This window comes from Eulemur rufifrons, chromosome 2 (assembly GCF_041146395.1).
Source record: "Eulemur rufifrons isolate Redbay chromosome 2, OSU_ERuf_1, whole genome shotgun sequence".
Taxonomy (NCBI): domain Eukaryota; kingdom Metazoa; phylum Chordata; class Mammalia; order Primates; family Lemuridae; genus Eulemur; species Eulemur rufifrons.
In genome coordinates this window covers 92,534,762-92,553,076 of record NC_090984.1, presented here as the reverse complement: position 1 = coordinate 92,553,076, position 18,315 = coordinate 92,534,762, and the positions used below count along the sequence as shown (strand labels likewise).

The 18,315-nt window shown below is 41.3% G+C and overlaps 1 protein-coding gene across 2 annotated transcripts in view; it reads right to left on the bottom strand.

The window, feature by feature from the left end:
* The window catches only part of SYNE2 (spectrin repeat containing nuclear envelope protein 2), a 256,293-nt gene that overhangs the window by 28,509 nt on the left and 209,469 nt on the right, over positions 1-18,315 (bottom strand). For both annotated transcript variants that reach the window (XM_069487386.1, XM_069487397.1), the window contains exons 95-98: positions 16,723-16,848; positions 10,651-10,806; positions 8,087-8,245; positions 6,931-7,097 (exon numbers count right to left, since the gene is read on the bottom strand). In XM_069487386.1, the coding sequence (XP_069343487.1) occupies positions 6,931-7,097; positions 8,087-8,245; positions 10,651-10,806; positions 16,723-16,848 (608 nt within the window). The remainder of the gene's footprint in view (positions 1-6,930; positions 7,098-8,086; positions 8,246-10,650; positions 10,807-16,722; positions 16,849-18,315) is intronic.

Genomic DNA, 18,315 nt, shown 5'->3' with positions numbered 1-18,315 from the left:
TCTGAAAATTCCTCCTTATCCCTAGCCTTATTTCCTCCAGGTGGCCCCGAGTGGCACCGCTTGGTTTGTGTCTAGCCCCTCCTTTGCTCACTCCTTGTCTTATTTTGAGACTTGATTACATCAATCATCTCTCACAGGTTTCTAAAGCCCAACATTGAGTCATTATTATATCCCCACCTAAAACACAGCAAATGCAGGCTGGACCAATGGCATTAAGAATGTAGATTTGGGAACAGTTCTTCCTAAATGCTGCATCTAACCGGGGCCCGCGTGCTTGTCTGCTCCTGCAACCTGCTAAACATCAACCTCTGAGATTCAAGGGCAGAGGCCTGACAAGGGACATCAGGATAATCGACAGTCACCCTACTGGTGGCTGCTCTCCCCTTGGGGGGGCTCCCCTACCCTCAGGAAGGCCTGGGAGCAGCAGCCACCTGTTCCAGAGGTGGAGTGATCACACTGAGGGGAGGGAAAATGGAAGCGGACAGCCAGACCTTGCATCTGGCGCTGTCTGTGTTAAAACAATCTCTAAATCCTTCCAGCCCCACTGGATCCGGCAAACTGCTAAGACCAGTGCAAGTCAACTTTATGACTAGCAGCATTGTTTGGTCTTCCAGAAAACCTTGAGAGAATACAGATAAAAGCAGAGAAATGAAAAGCCATATCAGTTTAAAAAGGCATACATCTGCCTACTCATTCTGTAAGGGATGGAAAATAATCTTAACACACAGTTGCCATGGTAATAACTTCTGAGTTTAAAGGACCACATTTTAATTGCTACTATTATAAAGTAGGTGGGCTTTTCAGGTTGGTACGTAAAATGTGAAAATTACGCTTAGTTAGAAGAGTTTCTTTTCATGGACTTGATGTTTCTGATGGCGAGAGAGCAATTTAGTCTAAACAGGAAGTGACTAGTGTCTCTGAGGTCATGTGGTACTAGGACTGAGTCCCTCCTTCCTTGTCAGCAGGTCACAAGTCTGCTGGTGGTGCTACCATCAGAGAGAAATTCAAGAGAAAGAAAATGCATGTTTTTATTAAAGGAGGAAAAAACCCCGTGTGCCTTCTTCCATAATGAACATTTAGAAAATACAGGTGAGCAAAAAGAAAATTAAAATTACCCATGATTTCAACCAATAGAGAACCCATGTAAGCATTCTGGGGGTATGTCTTTCCACTTAGCTGTCACATCGGTTTCAGGCACCGAAAGCTTTCATCAGATTATTCACACATGCTTCTAGAAAGAGTCTTTAAAAAGAATCCCCCACCCCCACCCCAGGTCCCTGGAGAGCAGCTCTGTGGAGATGCACAGCCAGCCGGAGCAAGTCACTGCAGACTGCAGACACAGCCCCACCTGTGGCCATGGAGCTTTTGCTTCACAGGACACAGCCGAGGTTTTTTTTTTTTTTTTTTTTTTTTTGAGACAGAGTCTCACTCTGTTGCCCGGAATAGAGTGCTGAGGCATCAGCCTAGCTCACAGCAACCTCAAACTCCTGAGCTCAAGGGATCCTGCTGTCTCAGCCTCCCGAGTAGCTGGGACTACAGGCATGCGCCACCATTCCCTGCTAATTTTTTCTATATATATTTTTAGCTGTCCATATAATTTCTTTCTATTTTTTAGTAGAGACGGGGTCTTGCTCTTGCTCAGAATGGTCTTGAACTCCTGACCTCAAGTGATCCCCCTGCCTCGGCCTCCCAGAGTGCTAGGATTACAGGTGTGAGCCACCGCACTCGGCCACAGCCGAGGTTTTGATTAATGAAATGGGGAGACGGTTATGGGAAACGAAAGTAGGTGGATATTTAAGAAGTTTAAGTACAGGGTTTTTTAAAATAAGAGTAAGACACAGGTGAGATCATGTGGCAGGCTGAGTCCTCTGGCATCAGGCTCAGTGAGGGGATGATATCCAAGGACCCTCTTTTCAGAGCTTTGGTCTGTGCTGGCTGAAGAAAGTTAACCTGGCATCTCTTTGTCCGTCACCCAACATTTTGTCCCTACACCATTCTTAGGTACCCTAGCTTCCTCTGAAACAGAGCACTGCACGTATCGGTAGTTCTGAAAAACAACTATGTCATTTAGTCATCTCTCTTGCATTCAGGTTTTGTTGGGTCACTTTCAAAGGTATTATCTAAGAAATGTGAGGAAGAAGAGCTCATAGCTCCAATTTTTTAAAAAGTTTATTCATTTAATTAGACAAATGAGCTTAGTAATAAATAATTAGTATTTCTTGTCATCAAATTGTATTGGGTTCTAGATAATTGCACCATTCACCAAAAATATAACACTGTACTTTAAATGGCCTCTGTTGATGAAATTACTGGCATTTTTTCAAAAATAAGAGTTTAGATGTCACGAATCTAAGAGCTGACCAAGGGCCACGAGAACTGCCAAAAGCTCCCAGAGCAGCTGGGATGGGGTCACGTGAATCCTAACGCCCACACCAGGGCGGATGGGCTCCCCTGCGAATGTGCCTGCCCCGCCCAGCACTGCAACTGCCCCTGGCTAAGTCGTTGACCCCCTGAGCTCCAATTTCCCTCTCTGCAAAATGAAGGATCACACTGACTTCACAATGTTGTTTCCAAAATTAAAATAAAATAAAATATGGGAGGAGCATGGCACTTAGAAAGTAAGCAACTCTGATTTCCTCCCCTCTCTACCTGATCGATGATGGAGCCTCTTGCCTGAAATGATCAGAAATTTAATGTATTTTAAAGGAGCCCTGTCTTCTATGTTTTACCAATTCTTTTGAAATCTGCCTCTATTTTGCTGAAAATAAATCCAAAATAACAGGTTTTTCATTTTTTTTTTCCCGAGTGAATTAAACCTGGTTTACTGAGGTGCTGGACTTGTGAACACCACAGTAAACCTTGAAGGTAGAGGCTTGTATGTAGAATAGTTAAAATCTTGAAGTCATGAGGCTGGGTCCCTACATTGGATGTCCTTCCAAATCTCATTTTTAACAAGAGACGCTGTCCTTTGCCACAGGCGTGAAGCAGAATACTGTGGGCGGGACAGAAAAGGCTCACTGGTGTCTGGACTCCTGTGGCAAATGAGGCCACTGGGGTGCCCTGTGTGGCCGGTTCTTGTCGGCACTGTTCACGTGTGAAGTCTGCAGCCTGCCCTCCCTTCCCTTCCCCGACGGCAGTGCCCCTGTACAATGCCCAGGGTGAAGTTGTGGCAGGGACCAGACAGAGAGCTGATTTATGACAGGCCCAAGCTTGCTGCCTCAACCCACAGATTCCCCTGAAGGGTAAATTCAGCTCAGAGCTCCTTAGATTCCAGCCGTCTGTCTCAGCCTGGCCTTGCTTTAAGGTAAGAGAAGTTATTCCCCCCCCCACAAATCCCTCAGTGCTGAAGGGATTAGGCTCTCAACATGTTCTACTCATCTCAGTGTTTCAAACTCTAAGGGTCTGTGGTGGCAGGGAGGTGACACAACTGCCTGAGCTGAAATTCCGGTTGCATCCTGTGCTGGCTGTGCAACTACGGGTAAGTTACTTAGTTTCAGTCCTCAGTTTCCTTATCTGTAAAATGGCACAATGGTATCTACTTTTCAGAATTATAATGAAATTTAAGTGAAATCATATAGAAAAAGCATATTGTTAAGAATATAGCTGGCTGCCAATATATATATGCTATTATTTCAACCCCTTATTTTCCCAATTGCTCTTTCCAAAAAGATCAATGAAATTTTACCTGTTGTTTCACCTCTTTCCCACCAAGGAATTGGCTGAGTACAGACAGCCAAAGAGGCACAGAGGACAATGAACAGCCTATTCACCTCCAAAGTGATACACCCAGAACATGAATGACTAAGAATGGACCATCACTCCAGTCTTCAGGAAGCACAGCTAGATTGCTCCTGAATGATCCATGAATAGGTGTGATGTCACTGTACCCTTGATTAGTGCCAAGTGCCCGAGATGACTTAGAATACAAAGACAACAACAAAGACACAATTTAACGAACAGAGATTATCTTATTATTAGGCACTGGAACATTCATTTATTCCAACAAATACCCGAAGTACTATTCCAAATCCTGGGAATAAGATAGTCAAATCCCTGGCCTCATGGAAGAAAGTCCTCTTGTCATTAGACATAACTGATGGAATCATCTCCCACTCAACAAACATGGGACTTAGAGTCATCTTAGGGAAAACGAATGAAAATACTCAATAAACACTGGCCCCAATGTGCCATGCTGGTCCTGTGCCAAATGCGTGGCATGTGTCATTCATGTCACAGTGGACAGTGCTCTGCCATGAGCACTGCCGTTAGACACATTTTACAGACTAAGAAACTGAGGCTCAAGAAGGTTAAATCACATACTCAGGTTTCCACAGTGATACGTGGTGAAGTCAGGAATGGTTCGAAACCTGGGCTGTTAAATCTTACTTGGGTCACCGCCATGGACTCCGACTGGCTGTGGAGAGAAGGTGGACCCTGCCCAGCCTATGCTGCCTGCCACATCACCCCACTGTGTGTCCCTGCCTCTGCCAAGAAACCATGAATGACTCAGACTTTATGTAGGAGGCCAAGTCTTTAGCTGAGAGTTAAAGTCTCTTAAGACCTAGCCCTAACCGAGCTTTCTATTAATAGCTTCACCTCCTACATGTGGGCCGGCAGGGCTTCTTGTCCCTTCCTGAACGGCTCTGATGCTGCTCCACTCTTGTACCTGTTTGCTCCCAACATACGTGTCTCCCTCTCTGTCGCCAGCAGCTGTCAAAAACCCCAAGCCCTCACTCAGGGCCATCTGGAACGCAGCCCCTCGCAGCCCCTCGCAGCCCCTCTGTGAGGCTCGTCCCAACCCCCAGCCCCACCCCCAGGAAGATGTGATCTGAGCTCTGAAACCACTCGGCTTTACCGCTGCTCAGATGTCTGCTCCCATTAACATAATTGACTCATCTTACTTCCTGCCTGCAGTTCTCACAGCACTTAGTCTGGTGCCTTTGCTGATTGAGTCAGGTTTACCTATGGTTTCCAGTAAACAATGAAGTAAAGGAATATGCCAAATTATTACTAGTTATCCTTTTTTTTTTTTGAGACAGAGTCTCACTCTGTTGCCCGGGCTCGAGTGCCGTGGCGTCAGCCTAGCTCACAGCAACCTCAAACTCCTGGGCTCAAGCGATCCTCCTGCCTCACCTTCCCAAGTAGCTGGGACTACAGGTATATGCACGATGCCCAGCTAATTTTTTCTATTTTTAGTAGAGATGGGGTCTTGCTCTTGCTCAGGCTGGTCTTGAACTCCTGACCTCAAACAATCCTCCCACCTACCAGAGTGCTAGGATTACATGTGTGAGCCACGCTCCCAGACTATTAAGAGTATCTTAGTTTCATCACCCCCAATTCTTCATTCACCTTACAAGTTCTCCCATATATTCCAAATCATGTACATGCGCAAAACATCCGAGCACACTGTAACGTAAATGACTTGTGCGGGGCCGGGTGCAGTGGCTCACACCTGTAATCCTAGCACTCTGGGAGGCCAAGGCGGGAGGATCGCTCGAGGTCAGGAGTTCAAGACCAGCCTGAACAAGAGCGAGACCCCGTCTCTACTAAAAAAATAGAAAGAAATTCTCTGGCCAACTAAAATATATATAGAAAAAATTAGCCAGGCATGGTGGCGCATGCCTGTAGTCCCAGCTACTCGGGAGGCTGAGGCAGAAGGATTGCTTGAGCCCAGGAGTTTGAGGTTGCTGTGAGCTAGGCTGACGCCACAGCACTCACTCTAGTCCAGGCAACAGAGTGAGACTCTTTCTCAAAAAAAAAAAAAAAAAGACCTGTGTAGCCAGTGGAAACGCAAGGCTGGCACACTAGTGGTCCTAAGGCAGGGTGGCTGTTCTCTGTGTGTCAGGTTGCTAGAGAGAAACACTTTGGCTGGGGTCTATCTTTTGAGAGAGAATTTGAAGATAGAAGACATTTAAAAGCTCTGGGCATTATCACCATTTTTCGAAGGGAGATAAAATCCTCAGCTCCATTTCTGGTAAGATTGCACTGGAGAACATACTTTTCATTTGGGGTCCTTTGATTTAGGAGTTGGCCATGCCCAAGTCCACACCTTAGCTTGTCTGAGGACAAGACACTGACCACAAATCAAAGCAACGTTCACCAACGGACAAGATGCCCATCAGAGGCCTGGCACTCCAAGCAAACACACTGAAGACCCCTGCCTTGAGTGTGCCGTGGGGGCAGCCACAGACCCCCAGCTCCAGAAATGGGGCCTGCGCCCACCCCTACCTGCAGCTGACACATCAAGGCAGGACAGACAGGTGTGATTCACTGGGGGACATGCAAGTGCTAAGGCAGAGCTTCTAAATAATACCTTCTGGAGGATCTTTTTTTAAATTAAATTTCCAACTCTCATTTAAAACTACTCCAATTCCTGTGGAATTTTAAGCCAAATATTACTAGAGGCTGGGAAGAGTAGCGAGGAGGGAGTATAGTGAGGGTGGTTAATGGATACAAAAATATAGTTAGGTGGTTAGATAGAATGGACAATATTTGGTAGCACAACAAAGTGACTATAATCAATACTAAGGTAGGGTATACTTTAAAGTAACTAAGTGAAATTGGAATGTTCCTAACACAAAGAAATGGTAAATGCCTGAGGCGATGGATGCCTCGATTACTGTGATTTGATTAATTTATGTTGTATGCCTGTAGCAAAACATCACATGTACCCTATAAAGATATACAACTATTGTGTACCCATAATAATTAAAAACATTTTTTAAAAAAGAAAAAAATATTAAGGTGGGATATGTAATTTTCCTATAATGTTGAAACAAGAATTTCCATTCATTCTTACCAAACTTTGCCTTAATCTCTACATTTATAAAACTTCGGATTATCTTAGAAAAAGACTGGGCTGAGTTTACTAGATCTGAGAAGTAACCGCTGTACCTAGGGTGTAAGAATCATTTTTAGTCTGTTTCTTACCTTGACCCAATGACATCAAAAAGATGTTGCCAGCGATCGTTGATTTTGTTGAGCTTGTCGTCGATCTCAGAAGCTCTTGTCTTGTTGCTGGCCTTGATCAACTGGTCACCCATTTGCTTTAACTGTAACTTGTTTTCGCTAAACAAGTTTATCTCTTCCATGCAGTCCTGGCAAAGGCACCGAAATACAAAGCCTGGATTATTACCAAAAATTCATTTCTTTTTCAGTCACACACACAGAGTGGCCTCTTGATGTTAAAAAAAAAAAAAAAATTCTCATACCTTTTAATGCAACTCTTCAGCGAGTAGCTAAAAAGTCAAGCAACACCCCACAGGTAAATGTGAACTATGCAAGGCCATAGCTACTTTCTTAATTCAAAAGCCCTTCTGGCGGCTGCCTGTCGTCCCAGCTACTGGGGAGGCCGAGGGGAGAGGACCACTTGAACCCAGGAGTTTGATACCAGCCTGGGGCCACACAGCAAGACCTTGTCTCAATTAAAAAAAAAAAAAAAATCAGAAATAAGGCTCTTGGTTAAAAAATAAAAGAGGAAAAAAAAAAGTCCCTCTGTTCTCTCTCATGGATTTCTTCCAATCTAATCTACTGTGAGCTGAGGACAACCTCAACTGACTCAACCGAGCATAACTAAATTAGCCCGATAACAGTAAAAGTTCTTCTGAGGTTTGGCTCAGTGGTGTTTTGGGTGACTGCAGCAAGAATGTTTTTATTACCTTTCCCTGTAATTAGTAACCATTTTAAAATTATGAGCCTCATTCCTGTCGGCCTCTCCCCTTAGACAAAGGGAGGTCCTTAGTGACAACTAGAGAAACCCTAACCCTAACTGAGGGGCATGAGCTAAATAAAGAGATGAACTCAAGGGGTTATGAACCCCGTCCTCTGGCCAGACTTCCTGAGACGAAGCAACTCTCCTCAGTACCATGCCCACCTAGAATGGTCTCACACTTCCCATCCTCTGGAATCGTCTCCTTTCCAACTTTTCTCTCAGAAGGATCAAACATAGTGAGAAAGTCCCTTCGCATTTCTAAAATGCTCCTGGGAACACACCTGTGACATTCTACCTCTTTGAGTCTGGAAGTGAGGAGGGCAGAGAATTCCATGGTTGTCATATCTGCATCCACCTGGGTACCCCTTGGCTCACCTTCTGTAACTTTTCAATCATTTCTTCGATACTAATATCCGCTGTCTGTAGAACTTTGTTTTCCATCTGCACCAGCCATGCACACAGCTCTTTATTTTTTTCATTGAATACGATCCATGAGTTGAGTCTGTCTTCGATCTCCTGTTTGCGTATCGCCACCTGTGAATGAGAATGCATTTGGCAGCTCGGCACAGCTCAGGAAGGAAAGCACACCTCTCCCCACGTCAAAAGGACTGTGCATTTCATTTCTGCTAATCAATACCTCTATGGACTTAAACCTCTATGTTTTCGCCTCTTAAGAACATAAGTTCCTTACATCTCTGATAAATGCCATAAGAAGTAATACAGACTTCCTGAAGTGTACCTGACTGAAATGACTGAGCTTTACCCAATAAATATCTATTACTGTCAAGCTATATTAAAAATTAGAAACAGGAAAGGCTAGATGAGTATATTAAGCATCACCCAAATTTCTTTTGTTCTTTGTTCTTTCAATGTGTATTAACTACCTGCTTACTACAAGCTAATTTACAACTTTAGATCCAAATCCTTTCCCTTCTGACAACTGATCAAGTCCTTATATTTACCTAAGGTTAACGTCCTATCTATTTAATTTAAAAACTATAATGCAGATACAATGTAAAGCAAATGTTTGTAATGCAAATGGACCAGGAAAATTAAAGTCATTTAAACATTCTAGTATTGTACTTCAAAACAAAGTAAAATAAAACAAAACCAAAACAATGCATATCACTCATTTAATCTACCTTCCCATTATGGACTGTGGCATTTGGATGGAAATCATGGAAATGGCACCAAAACTGGTCTGCAGTAGGCAGGCTGACCCCACAGTACCCGATGCTCCATTATGCAAAAGCAACCCCTAAGCCGACATCCGTCAGCAAAGGTCCTCCTCTTTAAAGGTTTAAAATTACTTAAATAAATATAAATGTAAATAATGCAAATCAGTCTTATTAAATGTACAAAAGTATTCTCAGGTTTTAAAAATCTTTAGAATCTTAGAGTTAAAAGGGTTCTTTTGGTAAAGTTTTAATATTCTACTTTACAGACAGGAAAACCAAGGTTGAACTCCCTGAGATTTTCCGGCTATATACAAAAAAAAAACAAAAAACTCTGCTCTTTTCAGAGTGAGGCAAAAATACTGAATGCTTAGACATTCTACCCAGACAAATGTATTAAAAAGGCTTGAAAAACTATCCCTAAAAAAACAAGTTTTGTGTTTCTGTTCCTCGGGGCATCTATTTATCTTAGCTTTAAAAAATCCTGGCATTTTGCACAGCGCCATTCTGATTGATTTCACAACAGCAACAATTAGGAACATCTGGGCCCCAGTCTCTGTGTCTACCTTAACTTTTAGGATACTTTTCATATATTCTAAACACTTTCTTTTAAATTTTGAATAAAAATTCTAAAAAGATATTTAAAATTAGAGTACACTGTAAATATCAAATACTAAAATCAAGAAAGAAAAAGTGGCTGAATTTCAACTTTTTAAATACATCTCTTAATTCACAAAAATGAGATTAAAGAATTTTTCTAAGAATTATGTGTTCTTAAAACAAAGATCTTTAAGACTATTTGAACCCTTTAATTCCATCCCGATCCTGTCACTAACATACACTGTATAATACTCTAACCACAATTCCATTCTTTTTTTTTTTTTTTTTTTTGAGACAGAGTCTCACTCTGTTGCCCAGGCTAGAGTGAGTGCCGTGGCGTCAGCCTAGCTCACAGCAACCTCAAACTCCTGAGCTCAAGCGATCCTCCTGTCTCAGCCTCCCGAGTAGCTGGGACTACAGGCATGCGCCACCATGCCCGGCTAATTTTTTCTATATATATTTTTAGCTGTCCATATAATTTCTTTCTATTTTTTTTAGTAGAGATGGGGTCTCGCTCTTGCTCAGGCTGGTCTCGAACTCCTGAGCTCAAACGATCCGCCCACCTCGGCCTCCCAGAGTGCTAGGATTACAGGCGTGAGCCACCGCGCCCGGCCTCACAATTCCATTCTTAATAAGTAGAAGTGATCTGCTGAGATACTAAATGTAGCCACTGATCATTTCTTTTAGAGCGTTTTAGAAACAAACTACTTGAAATAAACATCATATTGCATGTGAATGCAGAGTTCTCCCATGCCTGGGGGCACTAAGTTTAGACTCCAGCAGTGTGGCCCAGGAGATACATCCCAGTAAGGTGGAAAAGAGACCTTCTTCACCGAGTCCTAGTTCTAAAAAACTGATCAGTACTTGTCACCTACACAAGCCAGACAGCAGAGTCCACACATCTGATCAGAACTGCAATTTCTGTCCCCACTTCAGGTGACTTTTTAAAAAGGTCATTAAAAGCGTGCAAACTTCCAGCATTTAGTGCTGGAGAAACAAAAGGGTCAAATCTCTTAAACCATGTTGCTGCCTTCTAAAGGAACAGGGCTGGCCAGGGGTCCCACTGAAAAGGACCTCTGGGTCAATGAAATTAAGCTCCTTTCTACTTTATCCTTCAGAGACATTTCAATCAATTCCCAAACAGCCCGCAGTGAACTGACTTACTCTTAAGCAGAGGTCCTCCCATTGTCTGTGCAAATGCTCTATTTGCTCCTTCAAAACCATCACGTCCTCCACAAGAATGTGCCGGGTTAAGTCTGCCTTCATAGTCTGAAGTTCTTTCAAGTTCTGAGTCCAGTTAGCCAAAGACTTCTCTAGTTCCTGCATTTAAACACAAGGGGGAAAAGAAAGCCTTCAACTCAAGCTGCGGTTGTTTCCAAACCTGTAGGCTAATCCTTTGATTAGACTCTGGGGGAGGGGCGGCCGGGACAGGGGGAGGGAACTTCTGAATGAGAAACAGCTGAGGCCAGTGCCTGCGGTCCTGGTTGGCCGGCGCCTCAACCACCTTTTTCTCAAAGGAAAAACTCTTTCCTACTTTTATTTTTATTTCTTCAGGTAGTTCAGAGTTTTACATAATTAATTCTATTTTAAAGTCATGCAAGTTTTTACATTTAGAGGAAAGTATATTTGGAGTCTAATAATCTTACACACACATACACATTTTTAACTCTGAAACTACATTACAGATAGATTGTATAAAGTGTGATTTCCCATTTTTTAAAACTTGCCCAAGAAATGCATTGGTGCTACTGTGGCAACCACAGAGCAGCAACAACTTCTGTTAAAAGGGAATTATTTTTGGTTCACTTTCAAAAAGAATGAGTATGCATAATGGAACGAAAAAGAAAAGTTGTTCCCTAATAATCGACAGAGATTAGTTAAGCAGATAATTTGCTCTGGTCACGAAAACATCTTTTAAAATGAAGTTATCTGTCAAATCAAAACTTTTTGAATTCTAGGATTTAATCAAGAAAATTACTTTCATAACAGGGGAGGTAAAAGAGCCAAACACTCAAGAGTTCTCCAGGTTTTTGTTGTGCTTACAATTCTCCATGCCTTGGCACCTTTGAAGGTCTCCATTCCTATCTGTCAACTGAAATCTGAGGGAAGATACCATGCCACTCTCGTGAGGACTAGCCTGAAGGGTGGCAGCAATAACAACGTGGTAATTCTGGTTGATTTTTAGGGTTCTGGCATGATTTCTTTACTTACCAACAAGAACTTCTGTGTAATAAAATGGCCTGGAGAATTGTTTTTAAAGGTTGCACAGAGATTAAGAAATAACACCTTTCTCAGAAGAGCAATCATTACGTACATTAAATTTTTGTTACTTAGGTTTGCTCTCACGATTCATTCCAGTGAAGCTGGTGAGAGCAGATTCTGCAGTGGAACCTTGTGGACAGCTCGCACGCCGAGGCATACCCCTCGCTAACCTGAAACTAGAGACCTGGGAAACCGCCGCGCTTCGTACGGCGTTGGCCGGTCAGGTGCCAAGAAGCTGAGCCCGTCCAGCGCCCTGCTCAGAGGTGCTGGCTCTGATGCCTGCACAGGAGGCAGGGGTGTTTAAGTTACCTGTAGCCAGGTTTCAATCAATTCGGTTTGGATACTCACAATACCAATGATCAAAAAGTGAAGAACATTTAAATACGGACATTTTTATGATTCTTCATAAACACTGCCAAATTGTGTCCTCAAAGGAATGATTGTTTCCATTTCTCCATATAGTTTTTGGTGTTTTTTACACACGTAGGGTATAAGTTTAATATGTGGAATGATTCTTAGTTATTCTTTAAATTTGCATTTTTTAAATTACTAGCCTAGAATCCTTCACCCTGATGCTTCCACAAAATGTTTAGTTAATTCCTACTGAAACGATCAGATCTCAGTCACAAAGGTAACTCCTCAGAGGAGCCTTCTCTGGCTCACTGGGCAAGGCTGGGACTCCTGTTTTATGCTCTCATTGCCCAGTTCTTGTCCTCTCTGACATGCACTACGCTTATGGTTACTGACATACACATGTATGCTTGCATATGGTGGGGCTATCTGGTCAATAACGGGCTTTCTGGTAGACTGTAGCTCCATGCCGCCAGGTGCAGCTCCCAGCACCTACCACTGTGCCTGGTGCATAGTAAGTCCTCAGATATAAAAATGCATGATTGAAAGGAAAGCAATCTGGCAGTATGTACCAAGAGCCTTAAAATGTGCATAAATATTAAGTGAAAAAAGCAAGGGGTCAAACAACATATAAAGTGTGAGGTCTACTGTGGAATTTTATTACAACTGATGATCACAATTTGCACAAACATATCAAAAATCATGCTTATCTTTAAATTAAAATGCCCCAGATTTGCTACCAAACAGATTGCAGACTGGCAAACAAGTCAGCCAGATAAGTTTTCTTTATCTTCACTTAACCAGATAAGTTGCCTATACAGCAAAAATATCTGGAAATTTCCAATTGTTTATATAATATATGATGTAAAACTTCCATAAAGCAATGCATCGCACAGGCCTGGACTGGCCTCTCTCCAACAGCAGGACAGCACTGAAGCCTTCGCCTGTGGACTCAATCACCAGTGGGACTGTCAAGTCCCATTTCTCTGCACTACCAATTGGGTAAAAGGACTAGGAAAGGAATAGGTATATACCTAATGTTGGCCTGTATATGCACGGTATATCTTTGGAAGAATACACAACAAATTTGTAACATAGATTGCTTCTGTGGAGAGGAAATCATAAGACAAAAATTTAGCACATATAACTTTTGCACCTTCTGAATGTTGGACCATGTGACTGTATTACTTATTCAAAAATTATTTAAAAATTAAAACGGTCCCCAAGACTCAATCTTTCAACAAGCTTTATGAACATTGATGTCCACTGTAGCAATTTTTATAATAGTGAAGTTAGAAAATAGATATTACTATAAATCTATCTATCAATCTAGAGAGCACTCAGTTATCCCAGCACATCAACTTGGCTGGAATGGGAACAGAGGAGGAAAGGAAAGCTCAGACTGGTCCAGTGCCTACATATCTCCCTCCAGGTGCGTCAGGGATGATACACACTGTCGTAGACGGGCTTCAGGTCACTTGGGATCTTTCTGGAATATGGTCATGGGTAGAACGAGCTCAATGCTCTTTGCCTCTGCCCGATTCTTTCCACTGATAGAAGGGTTGCCGAGGCTATGAAAGCCGAAAGGATCCCACTGGAAACTGAGAAGTGTGATACTTGAGAAAAATTATGACTCTTCAAGGGTTCACGTTTCACATTCTGCACAGGTTTCTAGACTTTACAGAGGGGAAACCATGTCAACTGGAGTCATGCCCATGGAGGGCATGACTCCAATTTCTCTCATTCGTTACCCAAGTCGTGATCTAAATCTAATGATACAGAGATGGTAAATTCTTGAAAGTTAGGGATAGGCATTTTCTTAACCTAATAAAGACATCAATTAACACATCTCCAGCAAATATCATACTTAATGGTGAAACATTACAATCATTTTCTTTAAAATCAGGAATGGCATGAAGGAGCCAGCTGTCAATACTCAACATTGTTCTAGAGGCACTGACCAGTGTAGGAAGAACAGGAAAAAAGTATAAGGACAAAAAGGAAAAAAAAAATCGTCCTCATTGACAGATGATGATTACCCCCAAAGAATACATGAACAAATTATTGGAATTAATCAGAGAGATTAGCAAAATGGTTGAATATAAGATGCATATATAAAAATCAATTATATTTCTAGGCCCCAACAATGATCGATTAGAAAATATAATTAGAAAAAGGCAGTATTTTCAATAGTTTCAAAAATATTACACTAAGATAAACACAACAAAATATGAATAATAAAGGAAATTATAAAACATTATTGAAAACCATTAAATATGACCAGTGGGAAAAATATACTGTATTCATGAGCAGGAGTACTCAAAATTTTTTCCCAAATTAATCTATAAATTCAATGTAATTCCATTAAAACTCTTTGGGACTTTTCATGGTTTAATAAGCTGCTTATAAAAGTTGTGGAAGATCAAAGACCCAAAGACATCCATACTAATGTGGGAGATTAAGGTGTTATCACACTTGAAATGAGGATTTCTTATAATGAAGCACAGTAATCAAGGTAGATACTAAAGCCGAGATAAACAGACCAATGCAACAGAGAATGAAGAAACAAATTCTGCATATATGGAAACTTGTTATGTGACCACAGATTATTCAATAAACAGGCACCAGGACAATTAGTTATCCACATGAATAAAATTAAAAAATGGATCTTTGCTTTAAAACATGCAAAAATCAATTCTTCAGTGAATAAAGATGTAAATGTAAAAAGCAAAACTTGAAAACTTTCAGAAGGAAATGTAAGCATGTATTTTATGACTTTAGTATGGTCATAAAATCTTCCCAAAGGAAGCAGAAAGTACAAATCATACAGGAAAATATTGATAAATTCATCTACATTAAAACAAACAAACAAAAAAATCCTTTGTTCAGCCAGTAACATCAAGAAAAAGGGGAAAAACAACTCTCAGATGTGAGATGATGTTTGCAACATATATACTCAACAGCAAGGTAGTATTTAGACTAAACGAATGGCTCCTTCAAATCAGTAACAAAAAGATAAACAACACATTGGAAAAATCAGTAGAAGATATAAATAGGCAATTCACAGAAGGGCAAACCTGACAGGGCAATAAACCTGAAAAAATGCTCAACTGATTAATAAACTCTGACAAAATACTATTCTCACACCTGTCAGACTGGCAAAAGCTAAAAAAAAAAAAAAAATCTGACAATACTAAGTGACTGGAGAAGGGATTATATAAATTGTTTTATTGATATATTCTTATAATGCATACTATACAGCAGTGAGAATGGATGAGCTATAGGTATGAATACTGAAGACTCAAAAATCATAGCGATCATGTCTGTAATCCTAGCACTTTCGGAGGCCAAGGCGGGAAGGTTGCTTGAGGCCAGGAGTTCGATACCAGCCTGAGCAACACATGGAGACCCCACCTCTACAAAAAATAGAAAAAAAAAAATTAGCTGGATGTGGCGGGATGCCTGTAGTCCCAGCTACTGGGGAGGCTGAGGCAGGAGGATCGCTTGAGCCCGGGTGGTTTGAGGTTGCAGAGCTATGATGATGCTGCTGTACTCGACCACAGGGCAACAGAGTGAGTCTCTGCCTCAAAGAAACAAAAAATCATAATGAGGGGAAAAGGTTGCATTATATGTGCTATATAATATCTGCTTATATAAAGTTTAAAAACAGAAAACACTTCTATATTTCATTGAGAGCTATACACACATGTACTATAAAGAAATGCATAAATGAACACCAAACTCAAGGTTGCAAACACCTGGTGGAGGGGAAGTACATTGCAGATCACCTGAACTGTGTTTGTAATGCTTTATTTACTCAGCTGGGTGATGGTTTCATGGCAGTTGGTAATATAATTTGTAATGCCTTTTAACACATTTGAAATTTTTACAAGAAAAAAGATATAGGGGGAAGGACACTAATTTCCAGCATAGCTTAAAGTACGAAACTATGCATTTCTTCCCAGTTTTTTGAATTTGATCCCTTAAGTCACTGAAGGAAGAAAAAAATTTAAAAGACCACCCCAGTAGGCTCTCAATGTTTTTTAAACATCAAATCTGCAGATAGGAAAGAGATGCAGGAAGTTCCTGACCTGGGAGTTTTACTGGTCCAGATTCCTATCCATAAGTTTGCCTTGTCTTCTGCAAAGTCCTCAAATATCCAGGAATTTTTGCTAGTATGGTATCAATGAGGCAGAATATAGTTTGGAAGGTTTTATAAAAATGTTATACTTAAGCAAAAAACACAACCTACTGCCTTTAAAAAAACTGAATTCTTTAGTCATACTTTATTTTTAAAGGGAAGGTCATTTGATAAGGGAACACCTTTTATGGTAACTTCAGAGGCCACGTCTTGCATTACAGAGGAGGAACACAGGGAGAATGGATCCAAAGGAGAAAACCCCCAAGAGCTTAAGGAGTGAGTTTTTGCAAAAGTCCTTCTCATTTTCCAACAAGGATCACAAAAAGCATCAATTCTAATTCCGTAAGAGACCAGGTTGTTATGTTAGAAGATAGGGAAAATTGAACACGAAAACTCAGCTTCAGCACAGAAATAGGCAAACAAGTACTTTGAAAACAGCCAAGTGATTATCTTGACCGTAAGGCAAGTTCAGATTTCCATACCTTAATCAGCTCTTTTTCACTATGGAGGTCCTCATGAAGTTCCGGAAGAGGATTTTTACTTTGTGCCTTTAAAACTTGCAGCTTGCTTTTCAACTCCTTGATTTTCTTTTCACACTGGTCCCAGGTCTATTTGGAAACAGTATTAAGACTGGTAAGTACTTTTCTCATTAGAATGAACAGTTCACATAGAATAGCTCATTTAACACATGTAATCTTTCCAGGAAGTGTGTTTTTATAAGTCACACGGAAACCCAGTTCCTCGTATTGAGTAGCCCGTGGTCTAGCAGAGCAGCAGGACACAACACGACTCTATGCCTCTTTGTGGCCGTACCTGTGGCTCACTTCAACCACTGGGTTGGCCTCTGCTTGGAAGTATTTCTTCCCCTCTGCCCCTATCCTCAGCTATCCAATCTTATTTCTATTTTAATTTTGGAAAAGTTCACCTCTACAAGGCTGTATTGTAAGGACTGACTGTTAACATTGACAGCCTTGGGCGTGTGCTTTCAAAGCACTCAACCACTTTCCTTGTCTTCTTTTCCAACGTCACCCCCTTGATGGTCCTCTTCCCTTTTCTACAGCTTGGCTACAAAGCACTTTCAACTTTATTAACTCACTGTATTTATAATAACCTTAGGAGACAGCCTGGGCAAGTATTATCACATTTAAAACAGGAAAACGAAGGCTCAGGGAAAAATGACTAACCCACAGATATGAGGTTAAAAGCCTAGTTGAGAACTGAGCATCTCTTTTCCTCAAACCTTACACTACTGAGCAAATAGGCACCTGCGTTTTCAAGTTCAGAGTATTTATATTGGATTCATTAAGTGTCCACTGCTGAGGTTGCTAAAAGTAGACAAACACACACTGAAACACTATTCTATTCCTCAGCACAGCTGACAGCTAAACATGTTTGGGTTGGACTAATTCTACGGTAACACCTCACTTAAGGGGAGGCCACTTGTCTAAGTAACATGAACTATCTGGAACTCGACTAAGAAGAAAGCAAAGAGAGAAGCAAAACTTTGAGTCCTTATGTCTCCCACCAAACTGTTTATGTATTTACCGCTACGCTTTACAAACATGGCAGATGCCCAACAAATGTTTGCTAGTTAATGAATTTCATACAGTCCACATACCAAAAGAAAATCCGGATACTTTATTGACGGGAGAGACCTTCAGGCCCTGACTCAGCATATACTTACTCTTCATTCAGAAAAATATCTCTGCCAAGCTTGGCTATCTAGTTTTGGATACACAGAGTAGAGAGGGGAGTGAGCTATAAGGAGTAGGTAAGCTCAGAGAAACAAAAAGTAAAATAGCTTAACATTAAGAGGAAAGAAAGAAAAACCATAAAAACCACATCAGAACTCAAAGAGCACAGCAGTGCAAAGTAGGCCATGGGTTCACTGCAGCTCAGAATCCTTGAGAAAAACTTGGTATTTTAGCATAACAAAACAATGATGATTTTCCCAGTAATGACTCAAAGTCAAACAGCTTGGTTCTTAGAGGTATAATCATAAATTACCTGGGAAATTCACTTACTGTGGAAAAGTGCATTCTCTGATGATAGCAGAAAAATGCAGTATCCCTGGG